This window comes from Ornithorhynchus anatinus, chromosome 8 (genome assembly GCF_004115215.2).
Source record: "Ornithorhynchus anatinus isolate Pmale09 chromosome 8, mOrnAna1.pri.v4, whole genome shotgun sequence".
Taxonomy (NCBI): domain Eukaryota; kingdom Metazoa; phylum Chordata; class Mammalia; order Monotremata; family Ornithorhynchidae; genus Ornithorhynchus; species Ornithorhynchus anatinus.
Window position 1 is genome coordinate 39,609,220 of NC_041735.1, and position 25,680 is coordinate 39,634,899.

General features: G+C 45.1%; 1 protein-coding gene across 4 annotated transcripts in view; it reads left to right on the forward strand.

Annotated features, from left to right (window-relative positions):
- Positions 1–25,680, forward strand: part of CPNE4 (copine 4) — a 426,330-nt gene that overhangs the window by 398,219 nt on the left and 2,431 nt on the right. For all 4 annotated transcript variants that reach the window (XM_029070548.2, XM_039912979.1, XM_029070547.2 and 1 more), the window contains 5 exons: positions 4,943–5,076; positions 14,442–14,496; positions 16,072–16,123; positions 17,133–17,266; positions 22,484–22,720. In XM_029070548.2, the coding sequence (XP_028926381.1) occupies positions 4,943–5,076; positions 14,442–14,496; positions 16,072–16,123; positions 17,133–17,266; positions 22,484–22,720 (612 nt within the window). The remainder of the gene's footprint in view (positions 1–4,942; positions 5,077–14,441; positions 14,497–16,071; positions 16,124–17,132; positions 17,267–22,483; positions 22,721–25,680) is intronic.

Sequence of the window (25,680 nt, forward strand, 5' to 3'; positions counted from 1 at the left end):
GGAGGTTTACTCAAATTAAAGGATACAAGGACAGAGCTGTTCCAGACTAATTTTCAGGAATCAGTTATTGGGGCATGGAAACTTCATCTGGGCTGGAACAAAGCAGGTTGATAAGTGATCATTAATGTACTTATCCATTTGCCCGACAATGCCAGTATAAGCTGGACGTTCCAAACGGACTATTCGTTGCCAGGAAATGCTCTTGAGAGATGACATTTGCCTTTCCCTTCTCTGATCGCAACGATCCTCCAGGCTGGATTCTTGTGACTCTCGACACACAGCTGTGAATTCTTTAGGCGTAAAGGGAAGAAATAAGAACGAGGCTCATCATTTTAGAAATAGTCCTCAAAGAAAGTCCATCATCTCCACCCTCAGTATCCAAGTATCTTCAGTATAGGAATCGGTGCTGCCGTGCCAAGCGAAAGGGAAAAGCCACAGTAACTTCAGATCATCCTAGCTTGCCATAAATAACCAACCCAACAATCAGTGGTATTACGCACTTACTATGTGCGGAACACCCTACTAAACACTTGGGACAGTACTGCAGAGATTGGTTCATTTCTCCATCCCTTAGAAATCGTACCAGGAGATTCGTAAACAGCTTGTTTGCACAAGCGCGGATGGGAGGTGAGGAACAAAGTCGTTCTGGGTTAAAAACGAAACGCAGACGATGACTAGAAGGCTCCTCCCTGACTTCCGGGATCCTCAGGGAAGTGCTGGGTTATGCTTGGACCCTCTTTGCTTAGCCAGGAGGGACAGTTTATATTCTAGCCTTCCAAATTTCTAGACTGTGAACCGTTGTTCGGGAGGGATTGTCTCTCTCTATTGCCGAATTGTACATTCCAAGCGCTTAGTACCCTGCTCTGCACACAGCACTCAATAAATACGATTGAATGAATGAATCAAAATTCCTGCAAAGCAGCTTTGGAACTCCACATAATGATGAGCGGGGTCCTCCCGGATAGTAGTGGAGCCGACGGGTGCCTCTCTTCCCGCTGCCTGCTGAGACAACTGAAGCACATAACAGAACCTCAAGTTTCAGAAAAGCACCATGACAGGAACTGAGGTTTATGCGCTCTGCAAGCACTCGGCTAGGCACAAAGGAAATCAGAACGACAATAGCTATTTCCAGGGAAGTGTCACGTCTCTGGATCCTGTCTATCCGCCACACAGTCCTAAAACTCAGCGTGCTTTCCTTTTCTCTTCCCTTCTCCCTCTGATATTGTTTCCACTTAAAGAGCCCCGCTCAATCTTGGCAAAGAGCCATGGCCGGAAGATAGGCCCGTCCAATTCCCTCTGGCGCATTTTTCCTCAAACCTCATTAAGACAGTCTGTTTGGGAGATGTCAGGCGGAAAAAGAGCTGCCAGCTGACATCTACTTTATCGCTCCCGTTGCTGTCCAAGCCGTGTGATAAAAACGTTCATCTGTTATCGGCTATAGGAGCTGCATGGGGGCTTTGGGTTGAGTTGTCAGTTTATTTTTTAAATACTTCATTTCCTTCCCCTCTGGCGGTAATATCTCCCCTGGCTATCACAAGACCAAACAGCACATACGCTGACCGAGCAGGGAAGGCACTGGACTAAATACTCCATTAGGCGCATTTCTGTACTCCTCTCGGGCCAGTGGAAAAACTGCAAATCTGGGAGAAATCATCAGAAAGCTAAAAGGCGGCCTCTTAGACTCTGTCGCCGGCCTAGAGATTGTAAGCCTCCTGAGAGCAAAGATCTCTGTAACTCCTCACTGCACACAGGCCCGATTAGACTGTAAGCCCATCAGAGGGCAGGGACTGTCTCTGTTACCGATTTGTACATTCCAAGCGTTTAGTACAGTGCTCTGCACATTTTAAGCGCTCAATAAATACTATTGAATGAATGAATGAAAAGGAGGCTCAGAGTACTGCTGAATCACTTATCTTGTTGAAGTAGTACAGGCAAGTGGATCTACCTCAGGGCAAAGTACAGTGCTTGGCACATAGTAAGTGCTTAACAATTACCGCAATTATCATCATTATTGCTGATTTACTGGAGAAATCACCAAAAGGAGCCCTGTGTGGAAGAATGAAGGCTAAAACTGTCACTTTTCCATTGTCTTCTACCCCCTCTCCCGCCGCCCCTGGCAAACACTCCTTCACGTTACTCCTGCTCATGGTAATCTTCTTGAAGTCAAAGAAAGTTTTATTCCAGTAAAGCAGGGTTTAAATGTAAAGGGGAAAGAATATCTGAGCTAAAGGGTCATAGCTTGCTTCAAGTTTCGGAACGTAATAGAGTTGAAAGGAGGGTTAATAGGAGTTAACAGCACAGTTAATAATTATTACATTTCAAACCCTGGCACATAGTAAGCGCTTAACAAATACCATAATTACTATATTATACTATATTATATCTATAGTAATTGTAGTATTTGTTAAGCGCTTACTATGTGCCAGGCACTCTATTAAGCACTAGGTTAGAAACAAGCAAATGGGTTTGGACACAGTCCCTGTCCCTTGTGGGCCATACAGTCTCAATCCCAGTTTTACAGATGAGGTAACCGAGGCCCAGAGAAGTAAAGTGACTTTCCTAAGGTCACACAGCAGATAAGTGGGGTAGCCAAGATTAACAGTGGAAATTGTATTCAGCTTGGGTTGAAGAAAGATTAGGTTACAACAGAAGGAAGAGTGGTTAGTTTGGGCTGCAGGGGAGATCCCAGCAGGGATAGAAAAGGAATGAAACTTCTGATGATAAATACATGTGTAAAGTCGTCTTTTTTGCTTCAGGCACATGGGAGAAGGTAGTCTAATGGTCATCACTTTCCTCCATACGTTCCCAAAGAGCAACATCTGAATTAAATTTTCATCCTCTGCCTGTGATAAAATGGACAGATTTTCCTCCAGGATACCCATTCCCAAATCAATCACATTTATTGAGCGCTTACTGTATGCAGAGCACTTATTAAGATCTTGGGAGAATACACTATAACAGAGTTGGTAGATATGTTCCCTGCCCACCAGGAGTTTACAGTCTAGAGCAGGAGGCAGACATTAATCAATCAATGGTATTTATCGAGTGCTCACTGTGTGCAGAGAACTGGCAAGAGCACAGGCTTGGGAGTCAGAGGACGTAGGTTCTAATCCCGTCTCGGCCACTTGTCTGCCGTGTGACCTTGGGCAAGTTGCTTAATTTCTCTGTTTCTCAGTTACCACATCTGTAAAATGGGGATTAAGATTGTGAGCCCTACGTGGGACAAGCTCATGACCTTGTAGCTACCCCAGCGCTTAGAACAGTGCTTAACAAATGCCATCATTTTAATTATCACAACACAACAGAGCCGGTAGGCACATTTTCTGCCCACAACTAGTTTACAGTCTAGAGGGGAGACAGACATCAACCCATCAATGATATTGATTGATACCAAAAAGCATCCACTCTAGTGCAATAGGGGCTAGCTCATGTTTTTGTCTTTTCTCCTTACTAACCTCCTTCTCCAGATCTGCCCGGATCAATGGAAATGATTAGCCTTAGTACCATAGTGCAGATTAGTCTATATGCATAAGAAATCAAATGGAAAGAACCTGGGTTTGGGAGTCAGAGGACTTGTCTTCTAATCCCAGCTCTGGTTTTATGTATTCATAAGAAACCGGGTCCCAGTGCAGATGAAAATGAGACACTCAGGTAAAAATAGGTTGTGAACCTAAGGAAGTTTAACCAGTTAAAGAAGTTTCATATTTTTCTCTCGTTTTGAGGCTGTTTTCATGGGACTTTCTGCTTAAGAAGGAAGTCTGGGAGTATTTGATGTCCAGGTTCCCATAATCTATATCACAGGCTCCGATATTGGATATGTAGAAAGGGTTGGATGAGTCTGTTGAGGATGGAGAAGGAGGTAATAGCGTGTGAGCCTGGGGAAAATGTGTGCTCAACAACAGACATTTTGAAACTACCTTCCAGGCTGTTTTATTTGCTTCGTTTCTGGGTTCCTCGTTTGTTTACTTGTACTGTGCCCCCAGACCTTCTCAATAATAAAAATTTCATCACTCAGACCTCCAAACTTAAAAGAGTTATACAGGTATGAATTCCTTATTAAATCACTGTCCTATAAAGAGCTGAAGGGAAAGAGAATGCCAACAGAATAATGACCTGGAAAGAATGACAGGATATAGGACAGTCAGTGCTGCATAATCCCGGGTTTTCTTTTCTTATAACGTGGATGGTGTCATAACTCTGCGGTTCGAAAGGTGGGGGAGTTGCTTTCTGCTAACTTGATTTGAGTAAACTTTTAAAAGACAGGGCAGCCTACTTTCTCTTTTCTGCCGATCAGCAGCCCCTTCTCCCCTACCTCATATGTGAACTGCCTTCCCTCTGTTGTACTGAATTCTGGGGCCTCTTGCTTGTTCAGAAACAGACCATCATTAGGGACCTGGGAATGGCCAGGCTCCCAATTCCTCGCCGACACCAAAACAAGGACTGCTCCAGAAACTCCACCCTGGACTAATCAGGAATGGGTCCTTCTGAAAGCCAAGTCCTGAAAGGCCAAGTGTCTCCTCCACACCCAGGCTGCTAGATGCTGCTCACGCCACATCCCTGGCTCCCCTCAAATCCTTTTGCATTCCTCTGACTGTTGGCAATCTGCATTTCTGTCCCTGAGTCTTCAGTTTCTTATTTGCCCTTTGCTTTGGACAAACTCTCTGCGTATAGGTGTTTGTCCCGTATGCCCTACGACCCCATTAGCAAGGCCCGACTGGACTGCAACTTCTAGCCGGCTCCTCCTCCCTAGGACCTAGTACTGTGATGATGACACAAAGCACAAAATAAACCTTTAATTTACAGGACTCATTCATTTTTCTCTAAAGGTATCTGAGGGTTTGTTCTCTCTTCAGCCTGGTGGCATTTAGGTTTTGACTATTCAGGTTTTCTGTGCATACGTTGCTGTGGCTACGGATGTCAGCCATTCCTTTTTCTCTTCCAGGTAGCTATAGACTTCACCGCCTCAAACGGCGATCCCCGGAACAGCTGCTCCCTGCATTACATCCACCCGTATCAGCCCAACGAGTACCTGAAGGCCTTGGTAGCCGTCGGGGAAATATGCCAAGACTATGACAGGTAAAGCTTCCAGTTTGCTGTCCCTAGTAGGCTATGAAACATAGCCAAACAGGGCCCTGTAGGATCCTGGGGTTCCCTAGGGAGCAATTCCTCGGGGTCACCTCCCCGGACACCTTAGGACAATCCAGTTGAATGTACAGACGTGCCGGTTCCCCTTACTTCCATCATCCACCCCATTTGATATATCCCAGATGGGTGTTCCCAAGGCCTTCATCACAGAGTCACTCAATTCTTCCCTTCGGAATTTAGTCTTCTCCTTTGAAGGAGGTCGGCAGTCAGGCCACTTGAAAATCTTGGCTAGAGTGTATAAAAAGGGCGAGGTAGGATTTAAGGTTTGATCATTATTTTATTTGTGTCAGTGATTTGACATCTTCATTCTTATTAGAATTCCCCGCATTCATGAGCTCTGCATAAACTGTATTAGGCTAATGGCATGCTGCTTTCCGTTAGTTCAGAGTGTGTATTTTTTTCAGGTGTTTATTCAAGAAGGATTTATTGTGCTGATATATATTTAAATATTTGTATTGAAGGTCTCTTTTGATTCCTAGTAATTTGACACTAATTAGATTACTTAGCTGAAGAGCCGCAAGAAGGAGGTGGGGGAAGGAACAAACGGGAGTAATTCCGCCTTCCAGATTTTACCTGGATGTGGACGTAGTACATTATTTACTCTAGGGCTCACCTTTATGCCTCGCAGACACTGTTATCTCAGGCTTAGCAATGATGTTTTAGAAAATCCATTTCATATGCAAGGCAGGAAATCAGAAAAAGTTGACAGGGAATGACAGAGGTCGTGGTGACCTCGCTTCTCTCAGATTCGGCTCTGTCACCTCCAGCTGCTCATAAATGTGGATGGGGATTGGCTAGGGATTCAGAAAGCAGTGTGGTATAGTGGATAAAACACAGTCCTGGGTTCTAAGTCCAACTCTGCCATTTACCTGCTGTGTGACCCTGGACAAGTCACGTAACTGTTCTGTGCCTCGATTTCTGTTGGGAAAAAGATCTAGCAAATTTTTCTCCATTACCACATTGGTATTCATTTTTGGAGTGCCGTGTTTTTGTGTATTTGTCCCTACCAGATTTCATCCTGTTTTGACAGGATGAATTTTTCTAGATTGTCCCTGCAGAAAAGCATTACAGTTCACTTTTATTTTCTATTCCCCAAACAGTCCTTTATAGTAGGCCAGAATTACCATCCCCGGTTTACAAATTGAATGTCTCCTAGACACAGTTTTCTGAGTGAGTGATATTCTCTGATTGTGTTCTGGACTCCAAAAGGAGGCAAATATCTTGATTCACTGTCAATATAGAGATGGACCTGCCAACTGTTTGGAGGGGACTTTGTAAGGGAGTAAGCGTCTGGTAGAGCAACACGATTCATCCGTGAGTCAATGGAAATGGAGGATGGAGGGAAGGATAAAGGCTAAAATAGGACTGGTGAAGGGGAAAAGAAAAATATCCAAGATATTAGGCATTGTTCCTTTCAATAGGCAGGTGAAGAAAGTAGGTCATTTGGATAGGGAACTCTCTGGGGGAGCCTGGTGGAACTGAGAAGAGAATCCCGGCTTTCTGGCTGGCTTCTGACACGTGTCAGGCCTTTCGGGTCATTCCAGCGCTTAGAACAGCGCTTGGCACATAGTAAGCGCTTAAGAAATACCATAATTATTATTCCAGCTTGAACTGAAGGGCCATCCCCTAGAACAAGACAGGTACGCTTTCCAGGATCCTGTCATTTTGTCCATTGAAATGACTGCAGTGAACGTGAAAAGATCTGGTGTTGGGTGTCTCCCAGAAGAGAGGCCGACAGTGTGTAGGAGGTAATAATCCAGCTGCTTTTTTCATGGTATTTAAGCACTTACTATGTTCTGGGCACTGTATTAAGCGCTGGGGTAGATACAAGATAGATTGGAGATCATCCCTGTCCCACAGAGGGCTCACGGTCTTAATCCCCATTTTACAGATGAGGTAACTGAGGCCTGGAGAAGTGAAGTGACTTGCCCAAGGCCAAATAGCAGACACGTGGCATAGCCAGGATTGGAACCTAGGTCCTTCTGACTCCCAGGTCTGTGCTCTATCTAGTAGGCCATGCTGCTTCTCAACTCTCAGTGCTTGGTCCCCACTCTGCAAGTGAGCTACCCAATGACCTTGGTCAAGTTAGGGAAGCAGCATGGCTCAGTGGAAAGAGCCCGGGCTTGTGAGTCAGAGGTCATGGGTTCGAATCCCGGCTCTGCCACTTGTCAGCTGTGTGACTGTGTGCAAGTCACTTAACTTCTATGTGCCTCAGTTACCTCAACTGTAAAATGGGGATTAAGACTGTGAGCCCCATATAGGACAACCTGATTACCCTGTATCTACCCCAGTGCCTAAAGCAATGTTCTGCACATAGTAAGCGCTTTACAAATACCAACATTATTATTATTATTATTAAGTTGCTTAACCTTTCCATTTGTCAACTTCCTCAAGTATAACACAAGAATACTTGTGTTAACATGGTGCCTGCCTTATGAGGAGACTGGGAAGGTCAGTCAAATGTCATCACTTTTCACTCCCTACCAAAAATTTACCATATAAAATAAAAGGTACAGTAAGATACAGTGTGGTTCAGGAACCAAGAGGCAATGGGAGAATTATTGCCTGGAAGGCTTTTAAAAATGGAAAGAGTAAAAATGCAAATGCCAGACGCCACAGCCAGCAACCCAAACAGATCAATGACCTAATTTTTAGTAAACTCCGGAAAATTGGGAAGTCAGATTCAAATCCAGTAAACTATTGCTATTTGAAGAAATTCGGAAAATCATTTATCCTGCAGAGAAGAGTAATCCAATCAGCTCAGTTGAAAAATTGTCCAAGCCCAAAGGTTTGCTCCCCTGTGTGGGCATATAGTAGAAAGAAACTGTTGAAGACGAGAAATCTCATTGTTTGGGTCTGGTATAATTTGTTTAAAAGTCAAAGTTACGAGGGACTTGTGGTCAGAATGAGATTATTTGGCAAAAGGATACCTTGATTTTATACAACACTTTTATTTCCAAACCACATTCACGTCTCTGGGGGTTGTTTTTGTCCTCACAACTTCCCTCCGTGGTAGAGAAAGATAGGTATTTTAAGCTCCATTTTGCTGTTGGAAAAACTGAAGCATAAGAGATTAGATGACTTGTCCAAAGCCACCCAACAGAAAAGTAGCAGAACTGGGCTAAAATACAGGTCCTCTGACTCATAGATGTAGATTTCCTCCACCAAACCATGCTGTATTTCTATTCTCCTTCAGTTGCAATAAGGTCTTCTTTACTATCAACCAAGCAAAACTTTGCATGTCCACGGCAGGTGAGGCCCTGTCCGCCTTGTACAGTCATCTCCACTTGGCTATCAGGAGGCACTGCCTGAAGCAAGCCGAACTGAATGTTACATGTTGAATAAATCCACCGTGGTAGCTAGCGCTCATCTCGATCTCTACCAGCTTTCCTATGACATTCTTCCAACTCTAGTTCTTCACTTCCCCCACATCCTCCACACTCACTCACCCTCCTGATTCCATAACCCATATGTCTGATGCCCTTCTGCCCACTTGGTTATTACACAGATTCACAAACTCTCTAGTTCTTCATCTCTCCCCCACATCCTCCACACTCACTCACCCTTCTGATTCCGTAACCCACATGTCTGATGCCCTTCTGCCCACTTTGTTATTACACATATTCACAAACTAGTCTGGTTAGTGCAATTTCTATTTGATTATCTTATACCCAGTCCAGGACAGCATTGCATTCAAGATCTGGAGAGACAGATATACTAAAAAGGAGGGGAGCAAGGAGAAGCCTTGGCTTGTTCAAACTCTGAGTCGGCCAAGGGCAGATACTGGATGACAGAAAGAGTTGAGAAAAAGATGGACAAAAGTGAGGGACACGGAAAGAAATTGGAGGGATGGGGAGAGGGAAGGTGATGAGTAATCGAGAGAGGAGAAAAAAGAGTCAGGAGAAAAGAGACAGGGAAAGAAGAGTAGATGAGAAACTGGGAAAAGGGAAGAGATAAAAAAGGAGAGGGAGCAGAAAAAAGGAGCGAAGCAAGGAGCAACCAGTAGAAAAGAATTGGAAAGGGAGGAGCAATAGGGTCTAGTGGAAAGAGCACAGGCCCGGGAGTCAGAGAATCTGGGTTCTGATCCTGGCTCTATTGGTTGCCTGATGTGTGACCTTGGGCACGTCACTTAACTTCTCTGTGCCTCAGTTATCTGTAAAATGAGAATTCAATAATTTGTCTCCCCCCCTCCTTAAACTATCCAGTCCATGTGGGACATTGTATCCGACCTGATTAACTTGTAGCTCAAAACAATGCTTGACACATAGTAAACCTTTAATAAATGCCACAATAATATAAGAGAGAAGGACAAGGAGAGAGACCAAGGGGACAGAAGAGTGCCAGGTGGCAAGAAGGCAATATGGTGGGAATATTGAGAATATTCCAATCCCATGAATGTTTTCATGAGTGCCATTAATTTTAGCAAATTAGACCGCTGGGTTTATCACACACAAACCTATTTAGTAACTACAAACTCTAGTTGATTTGTTTAACCCACATTTCTCACCAGGGCAACAAACTCAGCAGCCTAGTGCTCTTGTGATGTTCTGGAATGTTATGTCTAAAAAGAATAAAATCGCCCTAGAGTGTTTTCATCCCGTGACTGTGCCACGTGGGAGAAGTCGGAATTTTCAAACCATTTAGAAAACCTGTAGGCAGAGCAAACTCCTATCATGAGCACAATCCAGTCACAGTACCCAGTGGCGGATGCAGGGGGGTGGGGATCGTGTCTGCTAACTCTCTTGTACCCTCCTAAGCATTCAATACAGTGCTGTGTGTGGAGAAAAGCTCACTAAATATTGTAGATTAATCAATTGATTGATTGTGGTCCAACAGGAATTTTCAGTGCATCGCATGCCATTAACTGCCTTTTAGCAATGAGCTTAATCAGTTGGTACAAACTGCAAGGGACAGAAATGCACTCGGAGACTTGTATCGTCTCTACCCCTTCTCATCCGGGAGCTGTGCAGCAGACGGGAGGGATGCTGGTATACTTCTTCTGGGAATACCGTCCCACCCCGAGGGGTAACATCACTGGGGCGGCAGAGGTGGAGGAAAGGTAGGGGCGGCGGGGAGCAGTTAGGGGAGAACAAAGTTTGTGGAACTTCTGATCGTCGAAAAACCAGGCTAACCCACAGCCAGTAAAGAACCCGTCATGTTCAGCAAGAAGGCAAGCTCTGGAGAAATGAAGGAAACAGCTGCAGGAATATTTTTAGGCAGCGGCACCAGACTGACCCACCGGAATAGGAAACATTTGTCCTTAGGCATCTTCTTGGCACAGAGCAGATGAGTGGCCTCCTCAAGCAAGGATTTTGGAAGGGTTTTCTCTGATTTTATATTCCTGCTTTAGTTTCTTCACATGCAAAGACATGGAAACAGAATGGAATTTCCAGATTAGGTTTCACGGTTCAGGGTAAAGAGCCTGGCTAATAAATAAATAAAAAGCTAGAAAAAGGGAGAAGGCTTCCAGCTTAACATTAAATGCCATTTTAATGATAAAGGCCTTTTATTAAAAGTGTAGGAATAGTGAAATTTCACACTGCTTCTGGTTATTCAATTAAAAAAGGATTCATCTCCAACTCCTCAGAGTGACGAGGATAACACGTTGCTTAGCTGCAGGTCATTCTAAGAGTGTTATGTGAAGGAGTTAGAATGAAGAGTGTCACCGTAAAATTTTCATAAAGCCCTGGGAGGCCCTGAGTGTTGTGATGCTAGGATGTCATGAGCAATATGGAATCTAGAGCGGGGGCTGGCGGTCTGTTTTTAACCGGCTCTCTGGGCTATATCCCATGTAGTAGGGGAGAGATCCTCGAGTCTCCTTTTTGAACTGGAGCGGAGTGTTCATTCCTGGATCGAAAAGGAGGGGTGTCCCAGTTGAAGCCCTCATTCATCAGCATTGCAGGATCCGAATGGAGAGCCAGGTACATAACCAGCAACCCAAGTCAATCTCTGCAACTCCCGGCTGAGGTTTTGCAGGTAGTTAGCGTCCGGATCGGACCACCAGAAAAGCCTCTAAATTAGGACTTACTTAGGTGCCCCAGGATCAGGAGAGGCACAATTAGAGAGAGTTCATTGATTATTTTTTTTTTTGAGAGCAGAGACAGGGGCGGGAGAGTTTGAACATTACCTTTGAAGACTGTGGATCCAGACACAAAATCTGTGCAGGGCATGACCGTTCAGAAATTCAAAAAAGAGTGTCATTAACACCCGACAGCATAATGTCTGTGATATTATAATGTCCCTTAAATTATCTTTATTTTCTGGGGATTGAGGCAGTGCCTGTTTGCCATCCAAGCTCATGCCACACTCTGGGAGGCAGCATACTTTTCTGATGCTTCCAACAGTTTTTAATTGTGGGATATTAAAGCAACACCTTAGCTCAACTCTACCTCATCTTGCTGTATTAGCACAGCTGTGTCTAAAACCCTGGTTTAGCCCTGATTCTGGTTTTTTGGGGTCCATCACAATTCAGCACATACGTCCATAATGTAGGCAGTCCATTTACGAGTGGTTAGGGCCAAACAAACCCAATGTACATACTTCCTGCCAGTGTACTTTCTTTCCTACGTGGGCCCATTTCTGCAGTCATAAACCCATTCAGTGGAGACATCTGCCCCAGCCACAGAGCACAGCCTGAGTGTTTTTACAACAAATTAAGGAGGAGCCTGGCCATTGAACACTTGACCCCACTTCCTGACAGGTGCCAATTTCCTGCCTTACCTGTGGCAAAATTGTCCTGACCACCTGTTATCACCGATTTCCCAACATTCCGCTCTCTCTCCTTCACTGTATCCCATGGTTGCAGAGTTATTTAATGATAGGCTCTATTCAGCCTGACTTAACTTTCCAGTTGGTCCTCAGAGTTCCTTTACATTTCGATCAGGGAAAGAGAATATGTTAAGCTCTTGTTCCTAGATGAGGCTTTGTTAGATACTTCATTAGTTAGATGCTCCTGAGAGTTAACTCCAGGGAATTTGTGCTTTTTTGGTTTGTTAATTATTCCCCTGGAAGGAAATAAGGTTGAATTATCTTCCTAGTCTTGTAACCCAATTGAACCAACTTCCTAGTCTTGAAACCCAATTGTGTATATAGAGTATGTTGCACTCAGCAAGCTTCAATTCCCAAAAGAGAGCTAGTAGGATTTTTTTTTCAATCCTCTCTGTTGTTCAATACCAACAACAGTAATTAAAGCTGATGCCCAATACTACTGTGTGATCGTATAGCTCTTATCTAAGTTTGTTTGTGAATTCAGACAGCAGGGATCGCTGTGTTTTCCCAGTGGAAGTTGGTCTTCGGGTTGTGGCAGGCCTACATAAATTCAGGTTTGACACAATAGGGACCCGGGCTCTCCACACCTTCACAGACTTGGGGCTTGTGGGTTCTTTGTTTGGTTTTAAATGGTATTTGTTAAGCGCTTACTATGTGCCAGGCACTGTACTAAGCACTAAGGTAGATAATAATAATAATGGCATTTGTTAAGAGCTTACTATGTGCCAGGTGCTCTACTAAGCGCCGGGATGGATACAAGCAAATCGGGTCGGACACAGTCCCTATCCCACGTGGGGCTCATAGTCTTAATCCCCTTTTTACAGATGGGGGAACTGAGGCCCAGAGAAGTGAAGTGACTTGCCCTAGGTCACACAGCAGACAAGTGGTGGAGCTGGGATTAGAACTCGCGACCTTCTGACTCTGAGGCCTGGGCTGCAGCCACTAGGACGCATTGCTTCCTGATGACTTGCTGTGTCATTCAAATATGGGACAATTACACATCCCCACTTAGTAGTCCTTCGGGGAAAGTAGGAAATGGTGATGGATTAAAAAAAGGACAACACCAGGACATCTGGCAACCCAGTTATAGCAGTCTCTGTCTTCTACAAAGATGAGGACAGTTTTAGCCCATCAGATTATGCCCCTTATTTTTTAATGGGCAGTTTAGGATCAATCCATCCTCAGAAGCAGTTTTCCTACTTTTCAAGGGGAAATTGCTGATATGAAGGACTTAAATATTGCAAATGTTCTGCAGTGTTTCCTTTAGTGCTGTAGTTAATCTTTATAAACCGGAATGATTATTTACCACACCAATACTTGCTCAGCTAAGTGATAATATGCTCAGAATCCAGAAAAAATTCAGAGGTAGAGAATAAAACTCACTTATTCAGTTCATTTTCTCCTTTTGCAGCCTCTTCATGGGAAGATCACGTTTTTCATAACACTTAGGCAGCTTTACCCGAGGGCAAAAAAAGTCAGGCTTTGATTTTAATTTTGTCCTATACCTGGTCATACTGGATTCCCCAATCACTTTGTCCCGATGTGATTTGAAATTCATAAAATACCTAGTTGTATTTTATCTTGAGAAGAAGCGTGGCTCAGTGGAAAGAGCCTGGACTTGAGAGTCAGAGGGCATGGGTTCAAATCCTGGCTCTGCCACTTGTCAGCTGTGTGACTGTGGGCAAGTCACTTCACTTATCTGTGCCTCAGTTACCTCATCTGTAAAATGGGGATTAACTGTAAGCCTCACATGGGACAACCTGATTACCCTGTATCTACCCCAGTGCTTAGAACAATGCTCTGCACATAGTAAGCGCTTAACAAATACCAACATTATTATTAAGATAAGAGTTAACTTGTCTATCCAGTCCAGTGCCATAAACTGAAAAGATTTTAACAGTTGTAAATACAGTGTGAATTCTCTTAGCCACCGATCCATTTCTGCAAACTGAGGATGCCAGTAGGGAAACTTCAAAGAATATCCCAGTGATATATTAAGGGATCATCCTGGAGATTATGAAAAACAAGTGTTATATAAATTTAGGGAATCATTTCTCAGTGCAGGTAACAGAGAACAGAACGAGCATTCTGGTCATCACAAGTGACCCAAGCCGAGATGGAGTGCCGTGTTTGAAGTCCCATGTATTTCCACATAGTATTCTGCTTCATCAGCTCTTCAGTGTCCAGTGAGGCCAACCAGGGCAGATCATCCACCATAGACTGAGGCTCTTCCAGGTGGCCGAGAGAGAAAGTGAAACAAAAAGAGTTTGAGTGACTTTAAGAGTGGCTCAGGAAAGAGATTTGATGCCAGAGGAGCCTGAAAGCACAGTTGAAGTGAATTTTGGGGGTTACTTGTAAATTTCAATCGTCCATGCTAATTTTGTGATCTAGTGTCATCTTGAATGATCAAGAAGGGCTTACGGTGACTGAATATTTGCTTCAAAAATATGACCTGTCCTATCCGTCTTATGTTTTCCTTCTTTGCTAAAAAGCCGAAGAGCAATTTTTTTGTCTCATTTTGATTTCAGTGATAAAATGTTCCCGGCCTTTGGTTTTGGAGCGAGGATACCTCCCGAGTATACGGTGAGTGAGTGAATTTGGGTCCGTATTTCACAGAGTTTGGGCCTGAAGCTGCTCAGGTTTTAGGAGCTCTGGCCTAATCTTTCAGGGAGGAGTGAGGAGAATATTCATGAAGTGAGTTTCCCAGGGGCTCAGAACATAAAGGTTCAAGCTTCCCAGAAACCCTAGTGCTTTGAGAGCCCTGCTTATGAATCCAGGCCCCTGGCTTATGATCGTCAGAGGTGGCACCTAGGGGAATCCTGGTAATATTGGTCCGGTGACCTGGACAGAACCAATATCAGTTGAGGGACTTGATGTCAAAGGCCAGAGCCGCGGAAAAGGGCCGATGAGGTTGAAATTCATTTTCACTGACATTTATTTTTTTTTTCCATAAAAAGGGAAAGCAAACCACAGCCCAAGGGATTTCCCAGGTAGTGGAGCAGGGAGGAGTTACATGGATGGACCCTGGGAAGGCACAGATTCATTCATCCGGTCGTATTTATTGAGAGCTTACTGTGTGCAGAGCACTGTGCTAAGCGCTTGGGAGAGTACAGTATAACAGTAAAGAGAGACAACACAACAAAAACAACAAGCTCACAGTCTGGGAGGGGTGGTGGGAGAGACGGACATCAAGGCAAGTAAACAGACATCAGTGTAAGTAAGTAAAATGGCAGATGTATAAGTAAGTGCTGTGAGGCTGGGAGAGGGGGGTAGAGCAAGGGGAGTGAGTCAGGGTGATGTGGAAGGGAGTGGGAGATGAGGAAAAGTGGGGCTTGGTCTGGAAAGACCTCTTCGAGGAGATGCAGAAAGTCCTTGCGTGACCGATGGCCCCTACTCTGGGAAGCAGCTCCTATCCCCAAGTTAAAAGTCAGCGAAAGGGTTTTCTGCAGGTTTTGAAGCAAAGATAAGCCTAAAAATGGAGATGGGGGCGGGGAGCCTAAAGTATTTCTAAACTGGTGCCTTGGAGGTTAACAGAAATAAAAGGATAAATATATGGTTTGGGTTTTTGACTGTACCTATGTCCCTCACTTTATAGAACTCTGTGTGTGGAAAGATAATATAAATATAAAAACCAAGGTCGACTGCTTTTAATACTTTTCAAAGTGAATGTGTTGTGTTCAGTTGTATCCTTTAGAAGAGTTTTCTATATTTATGTGGATGCTTTTCTAACCCTTTATTGTCTGTTTTATTTTATTTTGGCCTAAAAGCACTCCAATTATTGATTCCCCAGCTGGAACTTCGTAACCCCTCAACATAATGGGCTATTGTGTTCTAATCAGATTTAGGCCACAAGTTTACAGCTGGCATTAGTGGCATTGCCCTGAGGCCGTTTGAAGGTGGAGTCCCATTTTTCTTAGATATTTTTATGTATTTTTTGCTTTTTAATCTTTGTGTGACATCATTTATCTGATTCTGCCAAACTTTCCTAAGACCTCAGGAGCTTAGAGCTGACTCCCTACCTCTGACTGATGGGCAAAAACCTTGAAGTGCTTCCAGCCTTTTAAACACATAATGAGCGTAATGGGTATTTGTAAATGTTAAACCCTGATGTCTACTCGGTGACTTAAAGTTATAATTCTTTTTTTAATTGATGTTTAGGTCTCTCATGACTTTGCAATCAACTTCAATGAAGATAATCCCGAATGCGCAGGTAAATCATCCCGAGGAAGGGGACATTCTTGTAATCTTTTTATATGCATCGTTCCGATTGTCATCTTTTTCCCCTAAAGCAATTTAGCCCCAATCCAATTAATGCCACACCGACCCCTGAAAACATTTCTGCAGACCCGAAATCTCACGTTGCCGTTGGACGCCATCGGCTCGGAGCATTAAGAGCACGCGGTGGTCCACCCTCCTCTTCCCATCTGCTTTGTGCTTTTTCAATCCATCTGTTCCAAGCTTTGGAAAAGGAAATCAAACTGATGACTCGGGCGGGCATTCGGGAACCTCAAAAGAATAAGATACCTCGATTCAGCAGGACCCAAGCCCAGAGCCCAGAGGCAGAACAGTTGAGCATCCCTCCATCTTCAGAACCGCAGATCTAGGGAAGAGCAAAATAGGCACAACCATACTCTCCCAGAGTTTCTGTACAGCTTGTGTGAGGGAAGCAAACAGAAGAGAAATCCATCATCCCCCGTCCAAGATCTGCTCTCCAGCATGTGGTGGCACGAGGTATGGGATGAAAAACCAGATGAGACTCAAACGAATCCCCTGTCCGTCAGTCAGTACCTCTCCTAGAGAGCTGTCTGGGGACTGGTTAAAGAAGGGAGGTCAGATAGGAGAAGAAAAGAGGGAAGTATAGCAGCAGGCTCCAAAACGAGGAACCTGTCAGTGCTGAGAATGAAAATGATTCCCGATGAGAACCCCGATGGTGTTATTTTACTCACTTTTTTAAGAATCGAGTGAAGCTGGGACTGTGTCTCTAGGCATCTCCCCTCCCCAACCCATTCCCATCACCAACTGGGTAGGGACTAGATTAGCAGTTTATCCAGTGAGAGTCATGGAGTGATTGAACCTCTTTTCTTCTCTATAAGACTGACCCAACTGGCAAAAGTGGTATCTTGTTTTCTCTCTGCCGTTAGGAATACGGTCTCCATGGAGATAGTCCTGTCTGCCTTTTTTCTTTACTGTCTTTTGGCCTATGTTTCTTTCTCCCAAAGGAATACAGGGAGTTGTTGAAGCTTATCAGAACTGCCTTCCTAAACTCCAGCTCTATGGGCCAACTAACATTGCCCCCATCATCCAGAAGGTAGCCAAGTCGGCATCAGAGGAGACCAACACCAAGGAAGCCTCGGTAAGCAAGGGTCAGGGCACGTATACACCCTGGCCTATTTTTCTTCCCTTGGCATCAGCCCCTGGCTCTCAGGAGTCCCTGACTTTGTGAACGAGCTCTTCCAGGAAGACTTTTCTGGGAAAGGAACAGGATCCTGAAATAAGGACCAATCACTCATGTCTCCCTGGAAGGCGGGGGGGTGGCTTTTGTCTCTTCCTCACCCCTCTCAGCATCCCGACCTGCTGCTGCCCAGGAGAAGCAGCATGGCCTAGAGGAAAGATCACGGGCCTGGGAGTCAGAGGAGTTGGGTTCCAAACCTGGCTCCGCCACTTGTCTGCCGTGTGACCTTGGGCAAGTCATTTAGCTTATCCGTGCCTCAGTTACCTCATCTTTAAAATGGGGATTAAGACTGTGAGTTCTCTGCGGGACAGAGACTGTCCAACCTGATTAGCTTTCACCTACCCCCAGTGTTTAGTGCAGTGGCTGGCACATAGTAAGCACTTTATAAATACCATTTAAAAAAAAAATTAAAACCGTCTCTCTGGGATTCTGTGGGGCCTTTTGCCATACCTCCAGGTAGGGAGAAAGCTTATGAACCACAGGGGTAACATGAATAAATGGAACCCATAGTAACTTCCGAAACCTTTTTACAGCCAGGCATTCTCATCAGTCCTTTAATTTGAGGGGCTCCCAGACTTCCAGCTGGATTGGCCTGACTTTTGTCTCCATTAATTTCCCCTGCTTACTCTCTAGGAGTGATATTTCAGGAGCAAGGAGAAGGCTAGAAAGGGAGCATTAGGAGGAGGAAACAGAGAACCAGAGGCCTTTGGTCACCCTCACCCTGAATAACTGAAAATGGGTGGTAAGGCTTTCTCTAGGTACTAATCTTTACTGGTATAGAAAAATGAATATGAATCTATGTGGGGACTGTATATAACCCACATAAATCACACTGCAGACCTTAAAGCACTGTATTAAACATCCCATCTAATGAGTATACGGAAGATCTTTCTGTGTGCTATTATTATTAAATCAGAAGTAAGTATTCAAATTATAATGGGCTAATGACCTGCATCTTTTCATCTAGATGAATCTCAGCACATCTGAATAGAAAATAACTGCTAATCCTAGCTACCTATTTCACAAAGGAAATTTAGTTTCCACCCTCGTGTACAAATTACTGTAAGAGGTATTCAAGTTTTCAAAGATCCACAGTTTTCAGTAAAAATAGACGCTCCTGCAGGAGGTATCTTTGGGCAATTAAGTTAGACCATTTTTATGCCAGGCATCTTAGAAGCCACCTAGGCCACCTCTTGATCAAGCAGTTCCACAGAGATGGAAATGATTTTTCAGTATTTTCAGGTTCTTTAGCTATTGGTCATTTTGAAACGAACACACACCCAGGAAAGACAATGGCATGATGACCAGGAGAGCTCATCTTGGTGACTTCTCCTAGTTTTCCTGTACTGAGAAGCAGCATGCTTAGTGGAAAGAGCACAGGCTTGGGACTCAGAAGTTGTGGGTTCTAATCCCAGCTCTGCCACTTGTCAGCTGTGTGACTTTGGGCAAGTCACTTAACTACTCTGGGCCTCAGTCACCTCATCTGTAAAATGCGATTCGAGACTGTGAGCCCGCCCCCGTGGGACAACCTAATACCTTGTATCTACCCCAGCGCTTAGAACAGTGCTTGGCACATAGTAAGCGCTTAACAAATCCCATCATCATCTTTATTATTATTAGGCGCTTGGAGAGTTTGGAATATGATGAACTGGTTGATGCGCTTTGGAAAACAGTTCCAAAGAGAATTCCGAGGTAAACACAGAAAAGTTCCTGGCTCCACTGTAGTCTCCCCTCCTCAGCCTACCCCTGATGGCCAAAACCTTGGTGGGGGTGGGCAGGGAGGGGGCAGAGAGCCATTTCTAACCAGCAGCCTCTGTCACTTGTGGATTCCTATATCTCAGTGAAAACATCTCTCTCCCATCATACTTGCCCCACTGCTCCTAACCAATTAGGTAATAGTTAATCCGTGTTCAAGGAAATGCAGTGGAGCCAAAGGGAAAACATTCTGATGGAACATTCTGATTACAGATCCCAGTACTTTCCCACTGAACCTTGGGTGGAGTTAAAAAAAAAAAGAATGAGAGCTTTTGAGCTCACAAGTAAGAAGGGAGGCCTGATGGGCACCATGCTTAGAAATCTTTTGGCCACTTGATTTGCAGACCTGGCACCACTTGCCTTCCTTTGAAGTCTGGTAAGTTTAGCAGCGTGGCACTTGGATAGGCAGAGATGGAGAGTCATTCTCCACACCCCACGCCTGCCTCAGACTAGCCGGTGTCGCCCGCTTTGTAAAAATTGTAATGAAAGTCTTTGGGCACCTCTATCTGGGACATGTAGGTTAAAATATCTTAGTGTAGAGAAGCAGCGTGGCTCAGTGGAAAGACCCTGGGTTTGGGAGTCAGAAGTCATGGGCTCTAGTTCCGGCTCTGCCACTTGTCAACTGTGTGACTTTGGGCAAGTCACTTTACTTCTCTGTGCCTCAGTTCCCTCATCTGTAAAATGGGGATTAAGACTGTGAACCCCACGTGGGACAACCTTATCACCTTGTATCCCTCCCAAATCCCCCCCATGCACTTAGAACGGTGCTTTGCACAAAATAAGCGCTTAACAAATACCATTATTATTATTATTATTATTAATAAACCATTTGGCTTCCCCCTTGCCACGAGAACATGCTCTGTATTCTGTGACAATACATGGAATTCTTAGAATGATGCTTCACTCTTGGATAGCAGATCAGGGGCACCAAGAGTAATAATACTAATTATGGTATTTGTTAAGCACTTACTATGTGCCAGGCACTGTAGTAAGCGCTGGGGTAGTACAAGAGAATCAGGTTGGACACAGTCCCTGTCATTCATTCATAAAGTCATATTTATTGAGCACTTACTGTGCACAGACCACTGTATTAAGCGCTTGGGACAATCCCCGCCCTCGACGAGCTCACACCAACATAGAGCTCACAGTCTTAATCCCCATTTTAAAGATGAAGGAACTGAGAGGCACAGAGAAGTTAAGTGACTCACCCAAGGTCACACAGCGGACAAATGACAGAGCCCACTTTGAACCCATGACTTTCTGACTCCCAGACCCATGCTCTATCCACTAGGCCAGGCGACTGTGTTTCCTGCACCGTCACATGATTTCTAGTTTCTAGCCGATCATTCCTGTCTTCTTTTTAAACCCACAGCCGGACGTGACAGGTCTTCTTTCCCACATTTCTGCTTGTGCGTAAAGCCCTCCTTGTTACAACGGCTCCGTCTCTGTTTTTAAAAACTAGGGCGTTCTTTCCTCCACAAAGTCTCCAAGTGGTGTTTCTGTGCTGGGGCAGCCGGAGTCTGTCCGGGCACTTTGGACTCTTTACAGTGATCCTGAGAGCTGGGGACCTAATGAAGTGCAGAGGACAAGAGACAGTGATACCCACAGCTCAGACACATAAAAATGGAAGCCATGCCGTTACTGGATCAGACCACCGGCCCAACCCTCCCGGTCTCTCAAAATGACAATAGGATGCCTTGACATCAATCTCAGTGGATAGACGAGCACCACTTATTATCCCTAACTTTCCCTCTAGTAATATATATCTCTCTCTTCCCTGAATTGTCTTAACCCTAATTGAACCTAATGATATTTTCCATAGCACAACTTCCTGAGACAGTGAATTCCATTTTATTTTTTTTTTTACCACCCAGCCTATGGAAAAGTGTTTTCTTTCTTTGTTTTGAGCCAACCATTGTTAAGCTTCAGTGGGTCTCCCCACTCATCCTACAGTTGGGGGAAATGATGAACAACAGTTCCGGTTTTGTCCTGTCCAAACCCTTCCCTATTTTGTAAACTTCAATTCTGTCCCCTCTCGGTCTTCCTCTTTGCAGAGTGAAGAGTCTTAATCTTTTCGGTCTGCCCTCACAAAAAAGCTTCTCCACCCCGCAGATCATCTTGGTTGTCCTTCACGTACCTTCCTAAGATCCGGCAATCAGAACCTTATGCAGTAATCCAAATGTGGATGTCAGTTGTATTTTAGAGAGGCCAAATGGTACCTGTGGCTTGTTTACAGTGCTCTGCACATAGTAAGCGCTTAACAAATACCAACATTATTATTATTATTATTTACCTTTAATGATGACGCCCAGGATTTAGTTGACCTTTTTGACCGCTACCGCACCTCGGGCCTCCATGTCTCTAATTGGCCTTGATGGTCCCTTCCCAGGAAACTGTGGGCAAGGCCCCAGACAGGAGTCCTTGTTTGTCCCTCTCTTTGGCATCTTTGTTCCTTTTCAAAGTCAGGGGCTTCTAAAGCCCAATATCAACTCTTCTTGGTGAGGCCACCTCCTTAGGAAGAAGGAACTGAGGCAGTAAATTAGGACCACACAGCACTTGTGTATATTTGTACATATTACTCTATTTTATTAATGATGTGTATATATCTATGATTCGATTTATCTATTTTGATGGTATTGATGCCTACTTGTTTTGTTTTGTTGTCTATCTCCCCCTTCTAGACTGTGAGCCCGTTGTTGGGTAGGGGTTGTCTCTATCTCTTGCCAAATTGTACTTTCCAAGCACTTAGTACAGTGCTCTGCACACAGTAAGCACTCAATAAATACGATTGAATGAATGACTATGCACATTGAGTCAATGTATCAATTAAGCAGTGGTATTTATTGAGTACATATTGTGTGCATTCATTCATTCAATCGTATTTATTGAGCGCTTACTGTGTGCAGAGCACTGTACTCAGCGCTTGGAATGTGTACTAACTGCTTGGGAGAAAACAACAGAGCAAGAAGACATAATCCCTGCCTTCAAGGAGCTTACAACCTAGGGGAGAAGACAGACACGTAAAGAAATTATAGATAAGGGAAGCAGACAAGTATAAAGATATTTAGGTACGTGCTGTGTGGAGTGAGCATCTAAGTGCTCGGGTCACCCGGCTGTACAGCGAGACAACGGAAGAGCCAGGGTTAGAACCCCTTTTTCCCACATTTTGCTCTTGCAAAACCTCGCCCGCTGTTTTTCGGTACCGGTTTCCACCTAACTCCTCCTTGGCTTTTTGTACGGTCCTGCATATGAGCTCCCTCGACGGTTTGTATGGTGTAGAACTGACTAACCTTTGCTGCTGTTTTCATCGCTTTCCCCAACCCTTCCCATCCCCCCGCCCCGCTGCTCCCCTCTGTAACCCAGCAATATTTCATCCTGCTGATCTTGACGGACGGCGTGATCACAGACATGGCCGACACCCGGGAGGCCATCGTCCACGCCTCCCACCTCCCCATGTCGGTCATCATCGTCGGCGTCGGGAACGCTGACTTCAGCGACATGCAGATGCTGGATGGGGACGACGGGATCCTGAGGTCTCCCAAGGGCGAGCCCGTTCTCCGAGACATCGTCCAGTTTGTGCCGTTCAGGAACTTCAAGCATGTAAGCAAATGCGAGGTTCTGGGCCCGGGCAGGGGATGACCGTCTGTGTGGAGCTCTCGAATTGAGGGGCTTCACGTTAGAGGGGGACACTGTGGTCCACGTTGGACTGTGAGACCCTCTTTGACACTAGCTGGCTTGGATGAGCTTCCTGGGACCAGCCAGGAGACTGCCCCGAGCCTCTTCCCAGGCAGGGCCCCTTGAGGCTTTGCTCTTTGAGTTTGAGAAAGAGAGAGTAGATGATGATGATAGATTAACTGGGAGCTCAACCATCGTTCAAAGAGTTGACCCGAAATTTGCAGTTAACCAGCGAAGCCAGTTACACTGTAGTTGGGGTTGTACAGAGGGGGAGACGTTGGCCTTGACACTGGGCCAATGTGCACGTCTCTTCAAAGAAAGCGATGAATAATGGTAACGGTAATGCTAGCCAAACCCTGGCTTTGTTTCCTGCGGGAAACTCACAGGCAGTCAGTGCAAACCCCAGGTCTGGCAGAATGATGAGGTACTCCTCATAATTACATTGCCGTTCAATTATGTTTCTATTTTACAAGAAAGCCATTCCCCTGAGATGTAATTGGGCTCATTAAAAGAGGATAAAGTTGATCTTTTTACTGCAGGGTTGAGTGGTGGAAGCTACCCAGAGTCCAGAAAGCCAGCCAAGAGGGAAAAAAAAAAGAATCACACACCCACACATGATTCTCCAGCACTGGGCAATGGAGTAGGTACACCAAATCATCCCCTGCAAGATAAGGAGGCCTCCTTAATTAATCAGTGTACCATCAACTTTTTTACACTGTACTCTCCCAAGTAGTTAGTCCAGTGCTCTGCACATAGTAAGTACTCAATAGATAAGATTGAACGATTGCTCGATCAGTGGCATTTACTGAGCACTTGCCGGGTGCAGAGCACTGGCCTAACTACTTGGGAGAGTACAGTGTAACAGAGTTGGTAGACAGGTTCCCTGCCCACAGTGAGCTTACAGTATAGAGAGGGAGACGGACGTTAGTATCAATAAAAAAATTACGGATATGTACGTAGGTGCTGTGAGGGTGGGGTGACTATCAAGTGCTTAAAGGATACAGATCCAAAGACAGTGCAGAAGGAAGAGGAAGTCAGGGAAAAGAGGGTTTCATCAAGAAAGCCCTCTTGGAGGAAATGTGACCTAAACAGGCTTTGAAGGTGGGGAGAGTGATGGTCTGTCGTATATGAAGAGGGAGGGAATTCCAGGCCGGCGGAAGGTGGGGTCATGGGAAAGGAGTCAGTGGAAATAATAATAATAATAATAATGTTGGTATTTGTTAAGCGCTTACTATGTGCCGAGCACTGTTCTAAGCGCTGGGGTAGACATAGGGGAATCAGGTTGTCCCACGTGGGGCTCACAGTCTTAATCCCCATTTTACAGATGAGGGAACTGAGGCACCGAGAAGTTAAGTGACTTGCCCAAAGTCACACAGCTGGCAAGTGGCAGAGCCGGGGTTCGAACCCATGACCTCTGACTCCAAAGCCCGTGCTCTTTCCAGTGAGCCACGCTGCTTCTCATGTTGGTATTTGTTAAGCGCTTACTATGTGCCGAGCACTGTTCTAAGCGCTGGCGTAGACACAAGGGAATCAGGTTGTTCCACGTGGGGCTCACAGTCTTAATCCCCATTTTACAGATGAGGTAACTGAGGCACCGAGAAGTGAAGTGACTTGCCCAAAGTCACACAGCTGACAAATGGCCGAGCCGGGATTTGAACCCATGACCTCTGACTCCAAAGCCCGTGCTCTTTCCACTGAGCCACGCTGCTTAATAATAATAATATTGGTATTTGTTAAGCGCTTATTATGTGCCCAGCACTGTTCTAAGCAGTGAGGTAGATACAACTTGATCAGGTTGTCCCACGTGGGGCTCACGCTCTCCATCCCCATTTAACAGATGAGGTAACTGAGGCACAGAGAAGTGAAGTGACTTGCCCAAAGTCACACAGCTGACAAGTGGCAGAGCCAGGATTAGAACTCACGACCTCTGTCTCCCGAGCCTGGGCTCTTTCTACTAAGCCATGCTGCTTCTCATGGAAAGATAGATGAGATCCGAGTACGCGTAAGTTGGCTTTGGAGGGATGAAGTGTGCAGACTTGATTCTAGTAAGAAATCAGTGAGATAAAATAGGAGGGGACAAGCTGATTGAGTGCTTTCAAGATGATGGTAAGGAGTTTCTGTTCGACGTGGAGGTTGATGGGCAACCGCTGGAGGTTCTTGAGGAGTGGGGAGACATGGACCGAACAGTTTTTTAAGAAAAATGATCTAGGAAGCAGAGTGAAGTCTGGACTCGAGTCTGAAGAGACAGAAGGCAGCGAGGAGGCAGAGACAGTAGTCAAGGCAGATTCAAATAAGTGCTTAGATCAGCATGATAGCAATTTGGATGGAGAGAAAAAGACAGATTTTAGTGAGGTTGCTGAGGTAGCACTGACAGGATTTGGTGGGAGTGAATATGTGGGTTGAGTGAGAGAGGAATCGAGAATATTGCCAAAGTTCCAGGCTCATGAGATAAGGAAGATAATAGTGCTGTCTACAGTGATGGAAAAGACATGAGGAGGACAGGGTTTGGGTGGGAGATAAGGAGTTCTGTTTGGGACATGTCTTAGTTCATGTCTTCAGTGGGACATCTCGGTGGAGGTGTCCAGGAGGAAATGCGAGATTGCAGAAAAGGAGAGCGGGTAGGGCTGGAGAAGTAAATTTGTGAATCGTCTCCATAAGATTATAGTTGAAGCCAAGGGAGCGATTGAGTTCTCCAAGGGAATGGGTGTAGATGGAGAACCGAAGGGGACCCAGCCTTGGAGGGACTCTTGCAGTTAAGGGAATGGGAGGCAGAGGAGAAGCCCGCAAAAGAGACTCGATCACCTTGCCGCCTCCTACCTCACCTCGCTACTCTCCCACTCCAACCCAGCCCGCTCACTTCACTGCTCTAGTGCTAACCTTCTCAC